Raw genomic sequence first — 17,267 nt, 5'->3', positions numbered from 1 at the left:
TTTCCACACAGAATTACTGAGTCATCCTGAACTGGTGAGAGCTGGGTAGTGTTAACATGGTGGTGCAGCAAGTAGTTAAGGCAAATGGTGTATTGATTTTTAATACAAAAGGATTTGAGCATCAGAGTGAAGATGTCTTACAGCAGTTCTATAGAAACGATTATATTACATGATGTTCTAGTCTCTGTACCTACAGAAGGATACCCTTGCCAGAGAGAGTGCAAGAAAAGTTCTGATGTGGAGGTGCTGGTGTTGGATTTAACAGAAGACGTTACAAAGCACTCAATACCAGCTTTGACTAAAACCTGCTGGACTATAATCTGGTGTTGGTGTGATTTTTAACTTTGTCCAAGAAAAGTTCACCAAACTAATGGATGGGATGGAGGAATTGTCCTGGGAAGGAAGGTTAAACAGACTGGGCCTACATTCCTTGAAATTTAGAAGCATGAGAGGTAATCTTGTTCAAGTGTAAACAGTGCTTACAGGAACTGACAGAGTAGAAGGGAAATGTTTCCCCTAACTGCAGCAAGATGGGGTTCTAGGACAAGAGAACATGGTCTTAGAATAAGGGGCAGGTCATGTAGGACAGAGATGAGGAGGACTTTCTTCACTCAGATGCTGCTAAATCTATTGGATACTCTACCCCAGAAAACTGTAGAGGCTTAGCCATTGAGTGTGTCCATGGTTAACATGGATCAATTTCTACATATTAAAAACATCAAGGGATACAGGGATAATGCAGGAAAACGGTGTTGAAGCAGAAGATCAGTGACAATCTCATTGGCTACGTCAAGCGGTCCCTCTTCAGCACATACACGGGTACTGTTCCCCAACTCTTCCACCGTTACATTGATGACATTATTGGTGCTCCATCCTGCACTCAGGCTGAACTGGAGTAATTCATCGACTTCAGCCACAACTTCCAGCCCACCCTCATTCATTTGGTTTATCTTGGACACCCCCCTCCCCTTTCTTGACCTCCCCATTTTCATGGAAAAGCACAGCAGGTCAGGCAGCATCCGAGGAGCAGGAGAGTCGACATTTCGGGCATAAGCCCCTCTTCAAGAATGAGGCTGATGTGCAAAGCAGGCTGAGGTAAAAGGAGGGGTGGGGGGGGGGGGGGGGGGGGCGGAGGTGGGAGGGAATTTGGGGAAGGGGCGCTGGGAATACGATAGGTGGAAGGAGGTGAGGGTGAGGGTGATAGGCCAGAGAGGGGGTGGGGGCAGAGAGGTCAGGAAGAAGATTGCAGGTCAAGAGGGTGGTGCTGAATCCGGGGGTTGGGACTGAGATAAGGTGGGGGGAGGGGACATGAGGAAACTGGAGAAATCTGCATTCATCCCGTGTGGTTGGAGGGTTCCTAGGCGGAAGATGAGGCGCTCTTCCTCCAGGCATCGTGTGGCCAGGGTCTGGCGATGGAGGAGGCCAAGGACCTGCATGTCCTTGGTGGAGTGGGAGGGGGAGTTAAAGTGTTCAGCCACGGGGTGGTTGGGTTGGTTGGTGCGGGTGCCCCAGAGATGTTCTCTGAAACATTCCGCAAGTAGGCGGCCTGTCTCCCCAATATAGAGGAGGCCACATCGGGTGCAGCAGATGCAGTAAATGATGTGTGTGGAGGTGCAGGTGAATTTACGATGGATATGGAAGGATTCATTGGGGCCTTGGAGGGAGGTGAGGGGGGAGGTGTGGGCGCAAGTTTTGCATTTCTTGCGGTTGCAGGGGAAGGTGCCAGGAGTGGAGGTTAGGTTGGTGTGGGGTGTGGACCTGACGAGGGAGTCACGGAGGGAATGGTCTTTCCGGAACGCTGATAGGGGAGGGGAGGGAAATATATCCCTGGTGGTGGGGTCTGTTTGGAGGTGGCGGAAATGATGGAGGATGATCCGATGTTTCTGGAGGTTGGTGGGGTGGAAGGTGAGGACCAGTGGGGTTCTGTCCTGGTGGCAATTGGAGGGGCAGGGTTCAAGGTCAGAGGAGCGGGAAGTGGAGGGCATCGATGACCACGTCTGAGGGAAAATTGCGGTCTTTGAAGAAGGAGGCCATCTGGGTTGTACAGTATTGGAACTGGTCCTCCTGGGAGCAGATGCGGCAGATGCAAAGGAATTGGGAATATGGGATGGCGTTTTTACAGGGGTAGGGTGGGAGGAGGTGTAGTCTAGGTAGCTGTGGGAGTCGGTCGGTTTATGGTAAACGTCCGTGTTGATTCAGTCACCCGAGATAGAAATGGAGAGGTCTAGGAAGAGGAGGGAGGAGTCTGAGACGGTCCAGGTAAATTTTGAGGTCGGGGTGGAAGGTGTTGGTAAAGTGGATGAACTGTTCAACCTCCTCGTGGGAGCACGAGGTAGCATCAATACAATCATCGATATAGCGGAGGAAAAGGTGGGGGGTGGTGCCAGTGTAGCTGCGGAAGATGGACTGTTCCACATATCCGACGAAGAGGCAGGTGTAGCTGGGGCCCATGCGGGTGCCCATGGCTACTCCTTTGGTTTGGAGGAAGAGGGAGGATTCGAAAGAGAAGTTGTTCAGAGTGAGGACCAGTTCAGTCAGTCGAAGGAGGGTGTCAGTGGAAGGCTACTGGTTGGTTTGGCGGGAAAGGAAGAAGCGGAGGGCTTTGAGTCCTTCGTGATGGGGGATGGAGGTGTACAGGGACTGGATGTCCATGGTGAAGATAAGGCGTTGGGGAGCGGGGAAGCAAAAATCATGGAGGAGGTGGAGGGCGTGGGTGGTGTCCCGAACGTAGGTGGGGAGTTCTTGGACTCAGGGGGACAGGACCGTGTCGAGGTTTGCAGAGATGAGTTCGGTGGGGCAGGAGCAGGCTGAGACAATGGGTCGGCTGGGGCAGTCAGGTTTGTGGATTTTGGGCAGGAGGTAGAAACGGGCGGTGCGGGGTTGTGGGACTGTGAGGTTGGAGGCGGTGGATGGGAGATCCCCTGAGGTGATGAGAATATGGATGGTCTGGGAGATGATGGTTTGGTGGTGGGAGGTGGGGTTATGGTCAAGGGGGCAGTAGGAGGAGGTGTCCACGAGTTGGCGTCTAGCTTCAGCAATGTAAATGTTGGTGTGCCAAACTACCACCGCGCCTCCCTTGTCTGCTGGTTTGATAGTGAGGTTAGGGTTGGAGCAGAGGGAGTGGAGGGCTGCACGTTGTGAGGGTGAGAGGTTGGAGTGGGTGAGAGGGGTGGACAGGTTGAGGTGGTTAATGTCGCGGCAGCAGTTGGATATGAAGAGATCGAGGGCAGGTAAGAGGCCAGCACGGGGTTTCCAGGTGGATGGGGTGTGTTGGAGGTGGGCGAAGGGGTCGTCAGAGGGTGGGCGGGAGTCCTGGTTGAAGAAGTAGGCGTGGAGGCAAAAGCGGTGGAAGAATTGTTCGATGTCTCGCCACATCTCGAACTCATTGACCCTGGAGTGTAGGGGAATGAAGGTGAGGCCTCTGCTGAGGACTGATCTTTCATCCTCAGAGAGGGGGAGGTCTGAAGGGATGGTGAAAATATGGCAGGGCTGGGAGCTAGGAGCTGGGACCTGGTGTGGGGCTGGAGCTGGGAGTAGGGGAGGAGTTAGTCGTGGGGGTGGAGTTGGTCGTGGGGGTGGAGTTGAAGTCGTGGGGGTAGAGTTGGGGTGGAGTTGGTTGTGGGGGAGGAGATGCGGGTGGAGTTGGTCATGGAGGCGGAGTTGGTCGTGGGGGCGGAGTTGGGGGTGGGGTTGGTCGTGGGGGCGGAGTTGGTTGTGGGGGCGGAGTTGGGGGTGGAGTTGATTGTGTAGGCGGAGTTGGGGGTGGAGTTGGTCATGGGGGTGGAGTTGGGGTGGAGTTGGTCATGGTGGTGGAGTTGGGGTGGAGTTGGTCATGGTGGTGGAGTTGGGGGTGGAGTTGATTGTGTGGGCGGAGTTGGGGGTGGAGTTGGTCGTGGGGACGGAGTTGGGGTGGAGTTGGTTGTGGAGGCAGAGTTGGTCGTGGGGGCGGAGTTGGGGGTGGGGTTGGGTGTGGGGGCGGGGTTGGGCGTGGGGGCAGAGTTGGAGTGGAGTTGGTTGTGGGGTCGGAGTTGGGGGTGGAGTTGATTGTGTGGGCGGAGTTGGGGGTGGAGTTGGTCATGGGGGCGGAGTTGGGGTGGAGTTGGTCATGGGGGCGGAGTTGGGGGTGGAGTTGGTCATGGGGGCGGAGTTGGGGTGGAGTTGGTCATGGGGGCGGAGTTGGGGGTGGAGTTGGTCATGGGGGCGGAGTTGGTCGTGGGGGTGGAGTTGGGGGTGGAGTTGATTGTGTGGGCGGAGTTGGGGTGGAGTTGGTCGTGGAGGCGGAGTTGGTCGTGGGGGTGGAGTTGGGGGTGGAGTTGATTGTGTGGGCGGAGTTGGGGTGGAGTTGGTCGTGGGGGCGGAGTTGGGGGTGGAGTTGGTCGTGGTCGCAGCCCAAATGGCCTCCTTCTTCAAAGACCGCAATTTCCCCTCAGACGTGGTCGACAATGGTCTCCACCGCATCTCCTCCACTTCCCACTCCTCCGCCCTTGAGCCCTGCCCCTCCATCGCCACCAGGACAGAACCCCACTGGTCCTCACCTTCCACCCCACCAACCTCCAGATACATCGGATCATCCTTCATCATTTCTGCCACCTCCAAACAGACCCCATCACCAGGGATATATTTCCCTCCCCTCCCCTATCAGCGTTCCAGAAAACCACTCCCTCTGTGACTCCCACGTCAGGGTCAGGTCCACATCCCCCCCCCCCCCCCCCCCCACCAACCCAACCTCCACTCCCGGCACCTTCCCCTGCAATTGCAAGAAATGCAAAACTTGCGCCCACACCTTCCCCCTCACTTCCCTCCAAGGCCCCAAGGGATCCTTCTATATCCATTGCAAATTCACCTGCACCTCCACACACATCACTTACTGCATCCGCTGCACCCGATGTGGCCTCCTCTATATTGGGGAGACAGGCCACCTACTTGCGGAATGTTTCAGAGAACACCTCTGGGACACCCGGACCAACCAACCCAACCACCCCGTGGCTCAACACTTCAACTCCCCTCCCACTCCACCAAGGACATGCAGGTCCTTGGACTCCTCCATCGCCAGACCCTGACCACACAACGCCTGGAGGAAGAGCGCCTCATCTTCCGCCTAGGAACCCTCCAACCACAAGGGATGAATGCAGATTTCTCCAGTTTCCTCATTTCCCCTCCCCCCACCTTATCTCAGTCCCAACCCCCGGATTCAGCACCGCCCTCTTGACCTGCAATCTTCTTCCTAGGTGGCAATGTCTTCTCTTTGCAGGCAGGAGAGGTGCAGGTTTGGGAGATGTGATGAACTTAGTGGATGTGGGCATTGGTTCCTGCTCTTTGTTATATTTTGAACTTGCTCTTCTTTGACACTATCATGTGTTCTTATCCTCAGTTTAAACTTCCCAATAATGTTCAGCAGCTGCAGCAAAGATGACCTGGAGACAAGCCTGCTTCGTGGTTTTGGGATATGTCTCTACAATTTGCCAGATGTTGATAAGCTGGTTCCAGGGCCAGAGTGTGGCAACATGTACGTGGAGAAAAACGAAGAGTGTGACTGTGGCATTCCCAAGGTAAGCAGGAGCCAGATAAATGATGTGGGTAACTACAGGCAGCAAGCCTGAATGGTATGAGAACTCATGAACGTATTTCTTCTCCTACAGATAGTTATTAAGAGTACACACAGGTTGGACATGGTTTGATTAGGGACAGAAAAGATATTTGGACAGAGCCGGGAGAGCACACTGGCTCTTTTGAAACCCAGTGATTTTTCACACTATGTCAGCTAAAGGACAGTATCTCCATTCAAAATGACATTTTAATGTAAATTCTAACATTTAATTTGAATGTTTTAGTTTTATTGCAATCCACCCTTCAGGGTTGCTGTGTTTTAACTTGGCTTAATTTCTTCAAATTTGTTTATCAAAAGCGTATAATAGGTAACCTCACAACCTTTAAAAACTACTTAAGACAAGCACTTGAAATGTCATAGCATTTATAGCTGTGGACCTAATGCTGGAGAATGGGGCTAGTATTGATTTAATGTAGTCTTGGCAGCAATGACTTGAAGGGCCTCTTCTGTACTATATGTTTCAATAATTATATGAGAGTCAACTTGACTGATGAAAAGTTATTCAGACTTGAAACGTTAGCTTGCTTTCTCTCCATTGATGCTGCTGGACCTGCTGTGATCTCCAGCAATGTTTGGTTTCAGTTCTGACAGCATACCAGTCTGAAGAACCTCAATCTTGGCTGATCTCGAAATGTATACATATCCAGCTCTTCTCAGTACTTGTGTCGGAGATTTATCTGGGATTACCAGCTGTTGTAAGCTTAAGTAGATCTGCAGGCATGTTGGGTAATGCCCCTATCTCTGAGCCAGAAGCTCTGGGTTCAAGTTCCACTCCAGGCCATGGACACTGAGTTCATAATGTAGCCAAACACACTGATGGCATGCTAAGAGTGGGAAAGGTTCCTGATCAGCCATGTGATGTATCCACTTTACTTATTGAGGTCTATATCCTGAAGAGGTCACTCTAGTTTCTTGATTTATGGTGACTGGGAAAATTAACAAACAGTGAAATTCACAACTAGTCTTGGAGGAATCTGTTTGGGTGAAGTTCACAGCACAAAATCAGATAAGTTAATCGTTGTTTTAAGTCTGTCCAACAGAAAGGCTGCAGTAGTGAGTAGAGTGGGATCTTTCTTGATTATATGTGTTTGGAGATATGTCTATTGATTAAACTTAAAATTTAACTTAAACTTAAAAGCCATAACTATTAATTTAACCGGGGGCAGTGTTTGTAGCGAAATAAGACGGTGTTATTTTCTGGGTCTGTTGATTGTGAAGGAGCAAAAATGGCCTTTGCAGTGATATGTACTTCTTGTCAGATGTGGGAGTTTAAAGAGAGTTTAAGGGTTACTGTGGATTATATCTGCCATAAATGCTGTTGGATGCAAGTCTTATCAGATCGAGTGGATCGGTAGGAAAGACAGATAGAAGCAATGAGGAATTTGCAACAGCAACAGTGTGTGATGGACAGCAGTTATAGGAAGGGGGGAAAGTCTCAGATACAGTCACATAGATAGGTTAACTCCAGGAAGGGTGAAAGAGGTAGGCACCTAGTGCAGGAGTCTTTTGTGGATTTACCCATTTCAAACAGTGTGCTGTTTTGGAAAATGTAGGAGTGATGGATTCTCAGGGGAACGTAGCACGAGCAACCAAGTTTCTGGTATTGAGACTGGCTCTCATGCAACGAGGGATATGTCGACTTGCAAGAGATCAATTGTGTTATGGGATTCTGTAGTCCAAGGTACAGACAGTTTCTGTGGCCAGCAGAGAAAAAGCAAAATGGTGTGTTGTTTCCCTGGTGCCAGGATCAAGGATACCTCAGAGAGGGTGCAGAATGTTCTCACGGGGGAGAGGGTCCAGCAAGAAGTCATTGTCCACATCTGAACCAAGGACATAGGAAGGGAAAAGGTTGAGACTCTGAAGGGAGATTACAGAGACTTAGGCAGGAATTTAAAAAGGAGGTCCTCAAGGGTAGTAATATCTGGATTACTCCCAGTGCTACGAGCTAGTGAGGGCAGGAATAGGAGGATAGAGCAGATGGATGCATGGCTGAGGAGCTGGTGTATGGGAGAAGGATTCACATTTTTGGATCATTGGAATCTCTTTTGGGGTAGAAGTGACCTGTACAAGAAGCACGGATTGCACCTAAATTGGAAGGGGACTAATATACTGGCAGGGAAATTGGCTAGAGCTACTCGGGAGGATTTAAACGAGTAAAGGTCAGGGGGTGGGACCCAGGGAGATAGTGAGGAAAGAGATCAATCTGAGACTGGTACAGTTGAGAACAGAAGCAAGTCATACAGTCAGGGCAGGCAGGGACAAGGTAGGACTAATAAATTAAACTGCATTTATTTCAATGCAAGGGGCCTAACAGGGAAGGCAGATGAACTCAGGGCATGGTTAGAAACATGGTTATCATAGCAATTATAGAAACATGGCTCAAGGATGGGCAGGACTGGCAACTTAATGTTCCAGGATACAAATACTACAGGAAGGATAGAAAGGGAGGCAAGAGAAGAGGGAGAGTGCAATTTTTGATAAGGGATAGCATTACAGCTGCACTGAGGGAGGATATTCCCGGAAATACATCCAGGGAAGTTATTTGGGTGGAACTGAGAAATAAGAAAGGGATGATCACCTTATTGGGATTGTATTATAGACCCTCCAATAGTCAGAGGGAAATTGAGAAACAAACTTGTAAGGTGATCTCAGCTATCTGTAAGAATAATAGGGTAGTTATAGTAGGAGGTTTTAACTTTCCAAACATCGACTGGGACTGCCATAGTGTTAAAGCTTTAAATGGAGAGGAATTTGTTAAGTGCTGACAATTTTCTGATTCAGTATGTGGATGTACCTACTAGAGAAGGTGCAAAAGTCTTGGGAAATAAGGCAGGGCAGGTGACTGTGGTGTCAGTGCGGGATCACTTTGAGGCCAGCAGCCATAATTCAATTAGATTTAAAATAGTGATCAAATAGGATAGACCAGATCTAAAAGTTGAAGTTCTAAATTGGAGAAAGGCCAATTTTGACGGTATTAGGCAAGAAGTTTCGAAAGCTGATTGAGGCAGATGTTCACAGGTAAGGGGACGGCTGGAAAATGGGAAGCCTTCAGAAATGAGATAACAAGAATCCAGAGAAAGTATATTCCTGTCAGGGTGAAAGGGAAGGCTGGTAGGTATAGGGAATGCTGGATGACTAAAGAAATTGAGGGTTTGGTTAAGAACACGAAGGAAGCATATATAAGGTATAGACAGGATAGATCGAGTGAATCCTTAGAAGAGTATAAAGGCAGTAGGAGTATACTTAAGAGGGAAATCAGGAGGGCAAAACGGGGACATGAGATAGCTTTGGCAAATAGAATTAAGGAGAATCCAAAGGGTTTTTACAAATACATTAAGGACAAAAGGGTAACTAGGGAGAGAATAGAGCCCCTCAAAGATCAGCAAGGCAGCCTTTGTGTGGAGCCGCAGAAAATGGGGGAGATACTAACTGAGTATTTTGCATCAGTATTTACTGTGGGAAAGGATATGGAAGATATAGACTGTAGGGAAATAGATGGTGACATCTTGCAAAATGTCCATATTACAGATGGATGTCTTGAAACGGTTAAAGGTGGGTAAATCCCCAGGACCTGATCAGGTGTACCCTAGAACTCTGTGGGAAGCTAGAGAAGTGATTGGTGGGCCTTTTGCTGAGATATTTGTATCATCGATAGTCACAGGTGAGGTGCCGGAGGTTGGCTAACGTGGTGCCACTGTTTAAGAAGGGTGGTAAGGACAAGTCAGGGAACTATAGGCCAGTGAGCCTGACATCGGTGGTGGGCAAGTTTTTGGAGGGAATCCTGAGGGACAGGATGAACCTGTATTTGGAAAGGCAAGGACTCATTAGGGATAGTCAACATGGCTTTGTGCGTAGGAAATCATATCTCACAAACTTGATTGAGTTTTTCGAGGAAGTAACAAAGAGGATTGATGAGGGCAGAGTGGTAGATGTGATCTGCATGGACTTCAGTAAGGTGTTCGACAAGGTTCCCCATGGGAGACTGATTAGCAAGGTTGGATCTCATGGAATATAGGGAGAACTAGCCATTTGGATACAGAACTGGCTCAAAGGTAGAAGACAGAGGGTGGTGGTGGAGGGTTGTTTTTCAGACTGGAGGCCCGTGACCAGTGGAGTGCCACAAGGATTAGTGCTGGGACCTCTCCTATAATGAGGCGACCAGAACTGAACACAATATTCCAAGTGTGGTCTAACCAGGGCTCTATAGAGCTGCAGCATAACCTCGCAGCTTTAAACTCAATCCCCCTGTTAATGAAAGCCAAAACACCATACACCTTCTTAACAACCCTATCAACTTGGGTGGCAACTTTGAGGGATGACAAAGGCATTTTACACTTATGTGAGGAATAAGAGAATGGTCAAAGAAAGAGTAGGGCTGATCAGGGATAGCATAGGGAATTTGTGTGTGGAGTCTGAGGAGGTAGGGGAATCTCTAAATGAGTTTTTTGCTTCTGTCTTTATGAAAGAAACGAACTTTGTAGTGAATGAAACCTTTGAAGAGCAGGTGTGCATGCTGGAATGAATAGAGATAGAGGAAGCTGATGTGCTGAAAATTTTGTCAAACATTAAGATTGTCAAGTCGCCAGGCCCAGACCAGATTTGTCCTTGCCTGCTTTGGGAAACGAGAAATGCAATTGCTTCACCACTTGTGAAGATCTTTGCATCCTCACTCTCCATTGGAGTCGTACCTGAGGACTGGAGAGAGGCAAATGTAATTCCTCTCTTCAAGAAAGGAAATAGGGAAATCCCCGGCAATTACAGACCAGTAAGTCTCACGTCTGTCATCTGCAAGGTGTTAGAAAGGATTCTGAGGGATAGGATTTACGACCATCTGGAAGAGCATGGCTTGATTAAATGCAGTCAATGCGGCTTTGTGAGGGGCAGGTCATGCCTCACAAACCTTATCGAGTTCTTTGAGGATGTGACTAGAAAGGTTGATGAGGGTCGAGCTGTGGATGTGGTGTATATGGACTTCAGCAAGGCATTTGATAAGGTTCTCCATGGTAGGCTCATTCAGAAGGTCAGGAGGAATGGGATACAGGTGAACTAAGCTCTCTGGATACAGAATTGGTTGGCCAACAGAAGACAGCGAGTGGTAGTAGAAGGAAAATATTCTGCCTAGAAGTCTGTGGTGAGTGGTGTTCCACAAGGCTCTGTCCTTGAGCCTCTACTGTTTGTAATTTTTATTAATGACTTGGATGAGGGGATTGAAGGATGGGTCAGCAAGTTTGCAGACGACACAAATGTTGGAGGTGTCGTTGACAGTATAGAGGGTTGTTGTAGGCTGCAGCGGGACATTGACAGGATGCAGAGATGGGCTGAGAGGTGGCAGATGGAGTTCAACCTGGATAAATGCAAGGTGATGCATTTTGGAAGGTCGAAGTTGAAAGCTGAGTACAGGATTAAGGATAGGATTCTTGGCAGTGTGAAGGAACAGAGGGATCTTGGTGTGCAGGTACATAGATCCCTTAAAATGGCCACCCAGTGGACAGGGTTGTTAAGAAAACATATGGTGTTTTGGCTTTCATTAACAGGGGGATTGAGTTTAAGAGTCGTGAGATCTTGTTGCAGCTCTATAAAACTTTGGTTAGACCGCACTTGGAATACTGTGTCCAGTTCTGGTCGCTCTATTATAGAAAAGATGTGGATGCTTTTGAGAGGGTTCAGAGGAGGTTTACCAGGATGCTGCCTGGACTGGAGTGCTTATCTTATGAAGAGAGGTTGACTGAGCTCGGACTTTTTTCATTGGAGAAAAGGAGGAGGAGAGGGGACCTAATTGAGGTATACAAGATAATGAGAGGCATAGATAGTCTCTGGCTATTGACTCTATTTCCCAGGGCAGAAATGACTAACACGAGGGGTCATAGTTTTAAGCTGGCTGGAGGAAAGTATAGAGGGGATGTCAGAGGCGGGTTCTTTACACAGAGAGCTGTGAGAGCATGGAATGCTTTGCCAGCAGCAGTTGTGGAAGCAAGGTCTTTGGGAACATTTTAGAGACTCTTGGTCATGCATATGGTCACAGACATTTGAGGGTGCATACATGAGGATCAGTGGTCGGCACAATGTCGTGGGCTGAAGGGCCTGTTCTGTGCTGTACTGTTCTATGTTCTATGTTCTATGTTCTATGTATGGAGGCTGACCCCATGAACCCTCTGTTCCTCCAACTGCCAAGAATCCTGCCCTTCAACCTGTAATCTGCATTCAAATTCGACCTTCCAAAATGAATGACTTCACACTTTTCCTGGTTGAACTCCATCTGCCACTTCTCAGTCCAGCTCTGCATCCTGTCAATGTCTCGTTGCAACTTACAACAGCCCTCCACACTATCCACAACTCCACCAACCTTAGTGTCATCAATAAACTTACTAACCCATCCTTACACTTCCTCATCCACGGTACTTATAAAAAGCACAAAGAACAGAGATCCCAGAACAGATCCCTGCGGAGCACCAGTGGCCACCCAGCTCCAGGCTGAATACTTACCATTTACTACCACTCTCTGTTTTCTATGGACGAGTCAATTCTGTATCCAGACAGCCAGATTTCCCTGTATCCCATGCCTCCTTACTTTCTGAATGAGCCTGTGTTTTGTCACATCCTCAAGGAATACAATAAGGTTTGTGAGGGATGACCTGCCCCTCACAAAGCCATGAGGTAAAAACAATGACTGCAGATGCTGGAAACCAAATACTGGATGAGTGGTGCTGGAAGAGCACAGCAGTTCAGGCAGCATCCAACGAGCAGCATGCTGATTATCTCTAATCAAACTATGCTTTTCCAAATAATCATAAATCCTGTCTCTCAGAATACTCTCCAATAATTTGCCCACCACCAACATAAGACTGACTGGTTTGTAATTCCCAGGGTTATCCCAGGATTTTTTGAACAAGGGAATACCATTTGCCACCTTCCAATCATCTGGTGCTACTCCAGTGGACAGTGAGGATGCAACGATCAACGCCAAAGGCACAGCAATCTCTTCCTTCACTTCCTGTAGTAACCTTGGGCAAACATCCCGTCTGGCCCAGGGGTCTTATCTATCCTCATGTGTTTCAAAATTTCCAGCATATTCTCCTCCTTCACATCAATCTGTTTGAACATATCAGCTTGTTTCACACTGCCCTCACAAACAACACTGAAGCAAAGTATTAATTGAGGACCTCCATTACCTTGTCTGACTCCAGGCACAAGTTCCCTCCACTATCCCTGATTGGGCCTACCCTCACTGTGGCCATCCTGTTGTCCCTTGTGTCCTTGAGAAGGTGGTGGTAAGCTGCTTTGTTGAACCACTGCAGTCCAACAGTACCACCCTTACCTATGTCTGCAGCAGATTAAAGATACATGCAAGGCAGCTGTGAAGGTTTACTGCTGGAGATATGATTGTGCTCCAACAAACGCGGCTCTCTTAAACTGGATTCCTTAAATATAAGCAGTAAACATTCTTCTGGCAGGAAAAAGTTCAAAAGGCAAGATGTGAGCATGGAACGCATTTAACAGTAAAAATGCACATTGACACTGAAGTTGCTCTCACACTCTATGTCCTTATTTATGAAGTCTGGAATACTACGTTCAGTATCAAGAGCTCTATCTACTCGTCCTTTAATGACGTATGCACAATATAAATCCAGTTCTCAGAAAGAAGAAGAAACGTGTTAAGGAGGCTACCATGGCTGACCAGCAGTACATTAACGCAAAGAGAAAGCAGGCAATGTGTTCAAAATTAGGAGGAATTCAGAGGATTGGGTGGCCTTTAAAAAATCAGCAGAGAACTGAAAAACAATTAGGGGAAAAAGATGAAATATGAGTGTAAGCTAGCCACTAATAGCAAACAAGGTTGCAGGAGTTGTTTTCAAAATAAAAATACACACTTGGAGTGGCAGCGGCAATATGAAAACGGTAAAGGGAACCTGGGGGTCCAGTGGGAACAGGGTAAAGGGAACCTGGGGCCTAGTGGGAACAGGGTAAAGGGAACCTGGGGCCTAGTGGGAACAGGGTAAAGGGAACCTGGGGCCTAGTGGGAACAGGGTAAAGGGAACCTGGGGCCTAGTGGGAACAGGGTAAAGGGAACCTGGAGGTCCAGTGGGAACAGGGTAAAGGGAACCTGGGGCCTAGTGGGAACAGGGTTATGGGAACCTGGGGCCTAGTGGGAACAGGGTAAAGGGAACCTGGGGGTCCAGTGGGAACAGAGTAAAGGGAACCTGGGGCCTAGTGGGAACAGGGTTATGGGAACCTGGGGCCTAGTGGGAACAGGGTAAAGGGAACCTGGGGCCTAGTGGGAGCAGGGTTATGGGAACCTGGGGCCTAGTGGGAACAGGGTAAAGGGAACCTGGGGCCGAGTGGGAACAGGGTAAAGGGAACCTGGGGCCTAGTGGGAACAGGGTAAAGGGAACCTGGGGCCTAGTGGGAACAGGGTAAAGGGAACCTGGGGCCTAGTGGGAACAGGGTAAAGGGAACCTGGAGGTCCAGTGGGAACAGGGTAAAGGGAACCTGGGGCCTAGTGGGAACAGGGTTATGGGAACCTGGGGCCTAGTGGGAACAGGGTAAAGGGAACCTGGGGGTCCAGTGGGAACAGAGTAAAGGGAACCTGGGGCCTAGTGGGAACAGGGTTATGGGAACCTGGGGCCTAGTGGGAACAGGGTTATGGGAACCTGGGGCCTAGTGGGAACAGGGTAAAGGGAACCTGGGGCCTAGTGGGAACAGGGTAAAGGGAACCTGGGGGTCCAGTGGGAACAGGGTTATGGGAACCTGGGGCCTAGTGGGAACAGGGTAAAGGGAACCTGGAGGTCCAGTGGGAACAGGGTTATGGGAACCTGGGGCCTAGTGCGACAGGGTAAAGGGAATCTGGAGGTCCAGTGGGAACAGGGTTATGGGAACCTGGAGGTCCAGTGGGAACAGGGTTATGGGAACCTGGGGCCTAGTGGGAACAGGGTTATGGGAACCTGGGGCCTAGTGGGAACAGGGTTATGGGAACCTGGGGCCTAGTGGGAACAGGGTTATGGGAACCTGGGGGTCCACTGGGATCAGGGTAAAGGGAACCTGGGGGTCCAGTGGGAACAGGGTTATGGGAACCTGGGGCCTAGTGGGAATAGGGTTATGGGAACCTGGGGGTCCAGTGGGATCAGGGTAAAGGGAACCTGGTGGTCCAGTGGGAACAGGGTAAAGGGAACCTGGAGATCCAGTGGGAATAGGGTAAAGGGAACCTGGGGGTTCAGTGGGAACAGGGTAAAGGGAACCTGGAGGTCCAGTGGGAACAGGGTAAAGGGAACCTGGGGGTCCAGTGGGAACAGGATAAAGGGAACCTGGGGGTCCAGTGGGAACAGGGTAAAGGGAACCTGGAGTTCCAGTGGGAACAGGGTAAAGGGAACCTGGGGGTCCAGTGGGAATAGGGTAAAGGGAACCTGGGGGTTCAGTGGGAACAGGGTAAAGGGAACCTGGGGCCTAGTGGGATCAGGGTAAAGGGAACCTGGGGGTCCAGTGGGATCAGGGTAAAGGGAACCTGGAGGTCCAGTGGGAACAGGGTAAAGGGAACCTGGGGCCTAGTGGGAACAGGGTAAAGGGAACCTGGGCCTAATGGGATCAGGGTAAAGGGAACCTGGGGGTTCAGTGGGAACAGAGTAAAGGGAACCTGGGGGTCCAGTGGGAACAGGGTAAAGGGAACCTGGATGTCCAGTGGGAACAGGGTAAAGGGAACCTGGGGCCTAGTGGGAACAGGGTAAAGGGAACCTGGGCCTAATGGGATCAGGGTAAAGGGAACCTGGGGGTTCAGTGGGAACAGAGTAAAGGGAACCTGGGGGTCCAGTGGGAACAGGGTAAAGGGAACCTGGGGGTTCAGTGGGAACAGGGTAAAGGGAACCTGGGGCCTAGTGGGAACAGGGTAAAGGGAACCTGGGGGTCCAGTGGGATCAGGATAAAGGGAATCTGGGGGTCCAGTGGGAACAGGGTAAAGGGAACCTGGGGGTCCAGTGGGAACAGGGTTATGGGAACCTGGGGCCTAGTGGGAACAGGGTAAAGGGAACCTGGGGCCTAGTGGGAACAGGGTAAAGGGAACCTGGGGCCTAGTGGGAACAGGGTAAAGGGAACCTGGGGCCTAGTGGGAACAGGGTAAAGGGAACCTGGGGCCTAGTGGGAACAGGGTAAAGGGAACCTGGGGCCTAGTGGGAACAGGGTAAAGGGAACCTGGGGGTCCAGTGGGAACAGGGTTATGGGAACCTGGGGCCTAGTGGGAACAGGGTAAAGGGAACCTGGAGGTCCAGTGGGAACAGGGTTATGGGAACCTGGGGCCTAGTGCGACAGGGTAAAGGGAACCTGGAGGTCCAGTGGGAACAGAGTTATGGGAACCTGGAGGTCCTGTGGGAACAGGGTTATGGGAACCTGGGGCCTAGTGGGAACATGGTTATGGGAACCTGGGGCCTAGTGGGAACAGGGTTATGGGAACCTGGGGTTCCAGTGGGATCAGGGTAAAGGGAACCTGGGGGTCCAGTGGGAACAGGGTAAAGGGAACCTGGGGTCCAGTGCGAACAGGGTAAAGGGAACCTGGGGGTTCAGTGGGAACAGGGTTATGGGAACCTGGGGCCTAGTGGGAACAGGGTTATGGGAACCTGGGGGTCCAGTGGGATCAGGGTAAAGGGAACCTAGGGGTCCAGTGGGAACAGGGTAAAGGGAACCTGGAGATCCAGTGGGAACAGGGTAAAGGGAACCTGGGGGTCCAGTGGGAATAGGGTAAAGGGAACCTGGGGGTTCGGTGGGAACAGGGTAAAGGGAACCTGGAGGTCCAGTGGGAACAGGGTAAAGGGAACCTGGGGGTCCAGTGGGAACAGGATAAAGGGAACCTGGGGGTCCAGTGGGAACAGGGTAAAGGGAACCTGGAGTTCCAGTGGGAACAGGGTAAAGGGAACCTGGAGGTCCAGTGGGAACAGGGTAAAGGGAACCTGGGGGTCCAGTGGGAACAGGATAAAGGGAACCTGGGGGTCCAGTGGGAACAGGGTAAAGGGAACCTGGCGTTCCAGTGGGAACAGGGTAAAGGGAACCTGGGGGTCCAGTGGGAATAGGGTAAAGGGAACCTGGGGGTTCAGTGGGAACAGGGTAAAGGGAACCTGGGGCCTAGTGGGATCAGGGTAAAGGGAACCTGGGGGTCCAGTGGGATCAGGGTAAAGGGAACCTGGAGGTCCAGTGGGAACAGGGTAAAGGGAACCTGGAGGTCCAGTGGGAACAGGGTAAAGGGAACCTGGGGCCTAGTGGGAACAGGGTAAAGGGAACCTGGGGCCTAATGGGATCAGGGTAAAGGGAACCTGGGGGTTCAGTGGGAACAGAGTAAAGGGAACCTGGGGGTCCAGTGGGAACAGGGTAAAGGGAACCTGGGGCCTAGTGGGAACAGGGTAAAGGGAACCTGGTGGTTCAGTGGGAACAGGGTAAAGGGAACCTGGGGCCTAGTGGGAACAGGGTAAAGGGAACCTGGGGGTCCAGTGGGATCAGGATAAAGGGAACCTGGGGCCTAGTGGGATCAGGATAAAGGAAACCTGGGGGTCCAGTGCGAACAGGGTAAAGGGAACCTGGGGCCTAGTGGGATCAGGGTAAAGGGAACCTGGGGGTCCAGTGGGAACAGGGTAAAAGGAACCTGGGGGTCCAGTGGGAACAGGGTAAAGGGAACCTGGGGGTCCCG

The 17,267-nt window shown here is 50.5% G+C and overlaps 1 protein-coding gene across 1 annotated transcript in view; it reads left to right on the top strand.

Moving 5' to 3' along the window:
* The window catches only part of LOC140480882 (disintegrin and metalloproteinase domain-containing protein 12-like), a 259,186-nt gene that overhangs the window by 87,050 nt on the left and 154,869 nt on the right, over positions 1 to 17,267 (top strand). Inside the window, exon 12 of the mRNA XM_072576436.1 lies at positions 5,372 to 5,549. Within this exon, the coding sequence (XP_072432537.1) occupies positions 5,372 to 5,549 (178 nt within the window). The remainder of the gene's footprint in view (positions 1 to 5,371; positions 5,550 to 17,267) is intronic.

This window comes from Chiloscyllium punctatum, chromosome 1 (assembly GCF_047496795.1).
Source record: "Chiloscyllium punctatum isolate Juve2018m chromosome 1, sChiPun1.3, whole genome shotgun sequence".
NCBI lineage: Eukaryota > Metazoa > Chordata > Chondrichthyes > Orectolobiformes > Hemiscylliidae > Chiloscyllium > Chiloscyllium punctatum.
Note: the sequence above shows the minus strand (reverse complement) of the source record. Positions and strands in the feature narration are given on the sequence as shown.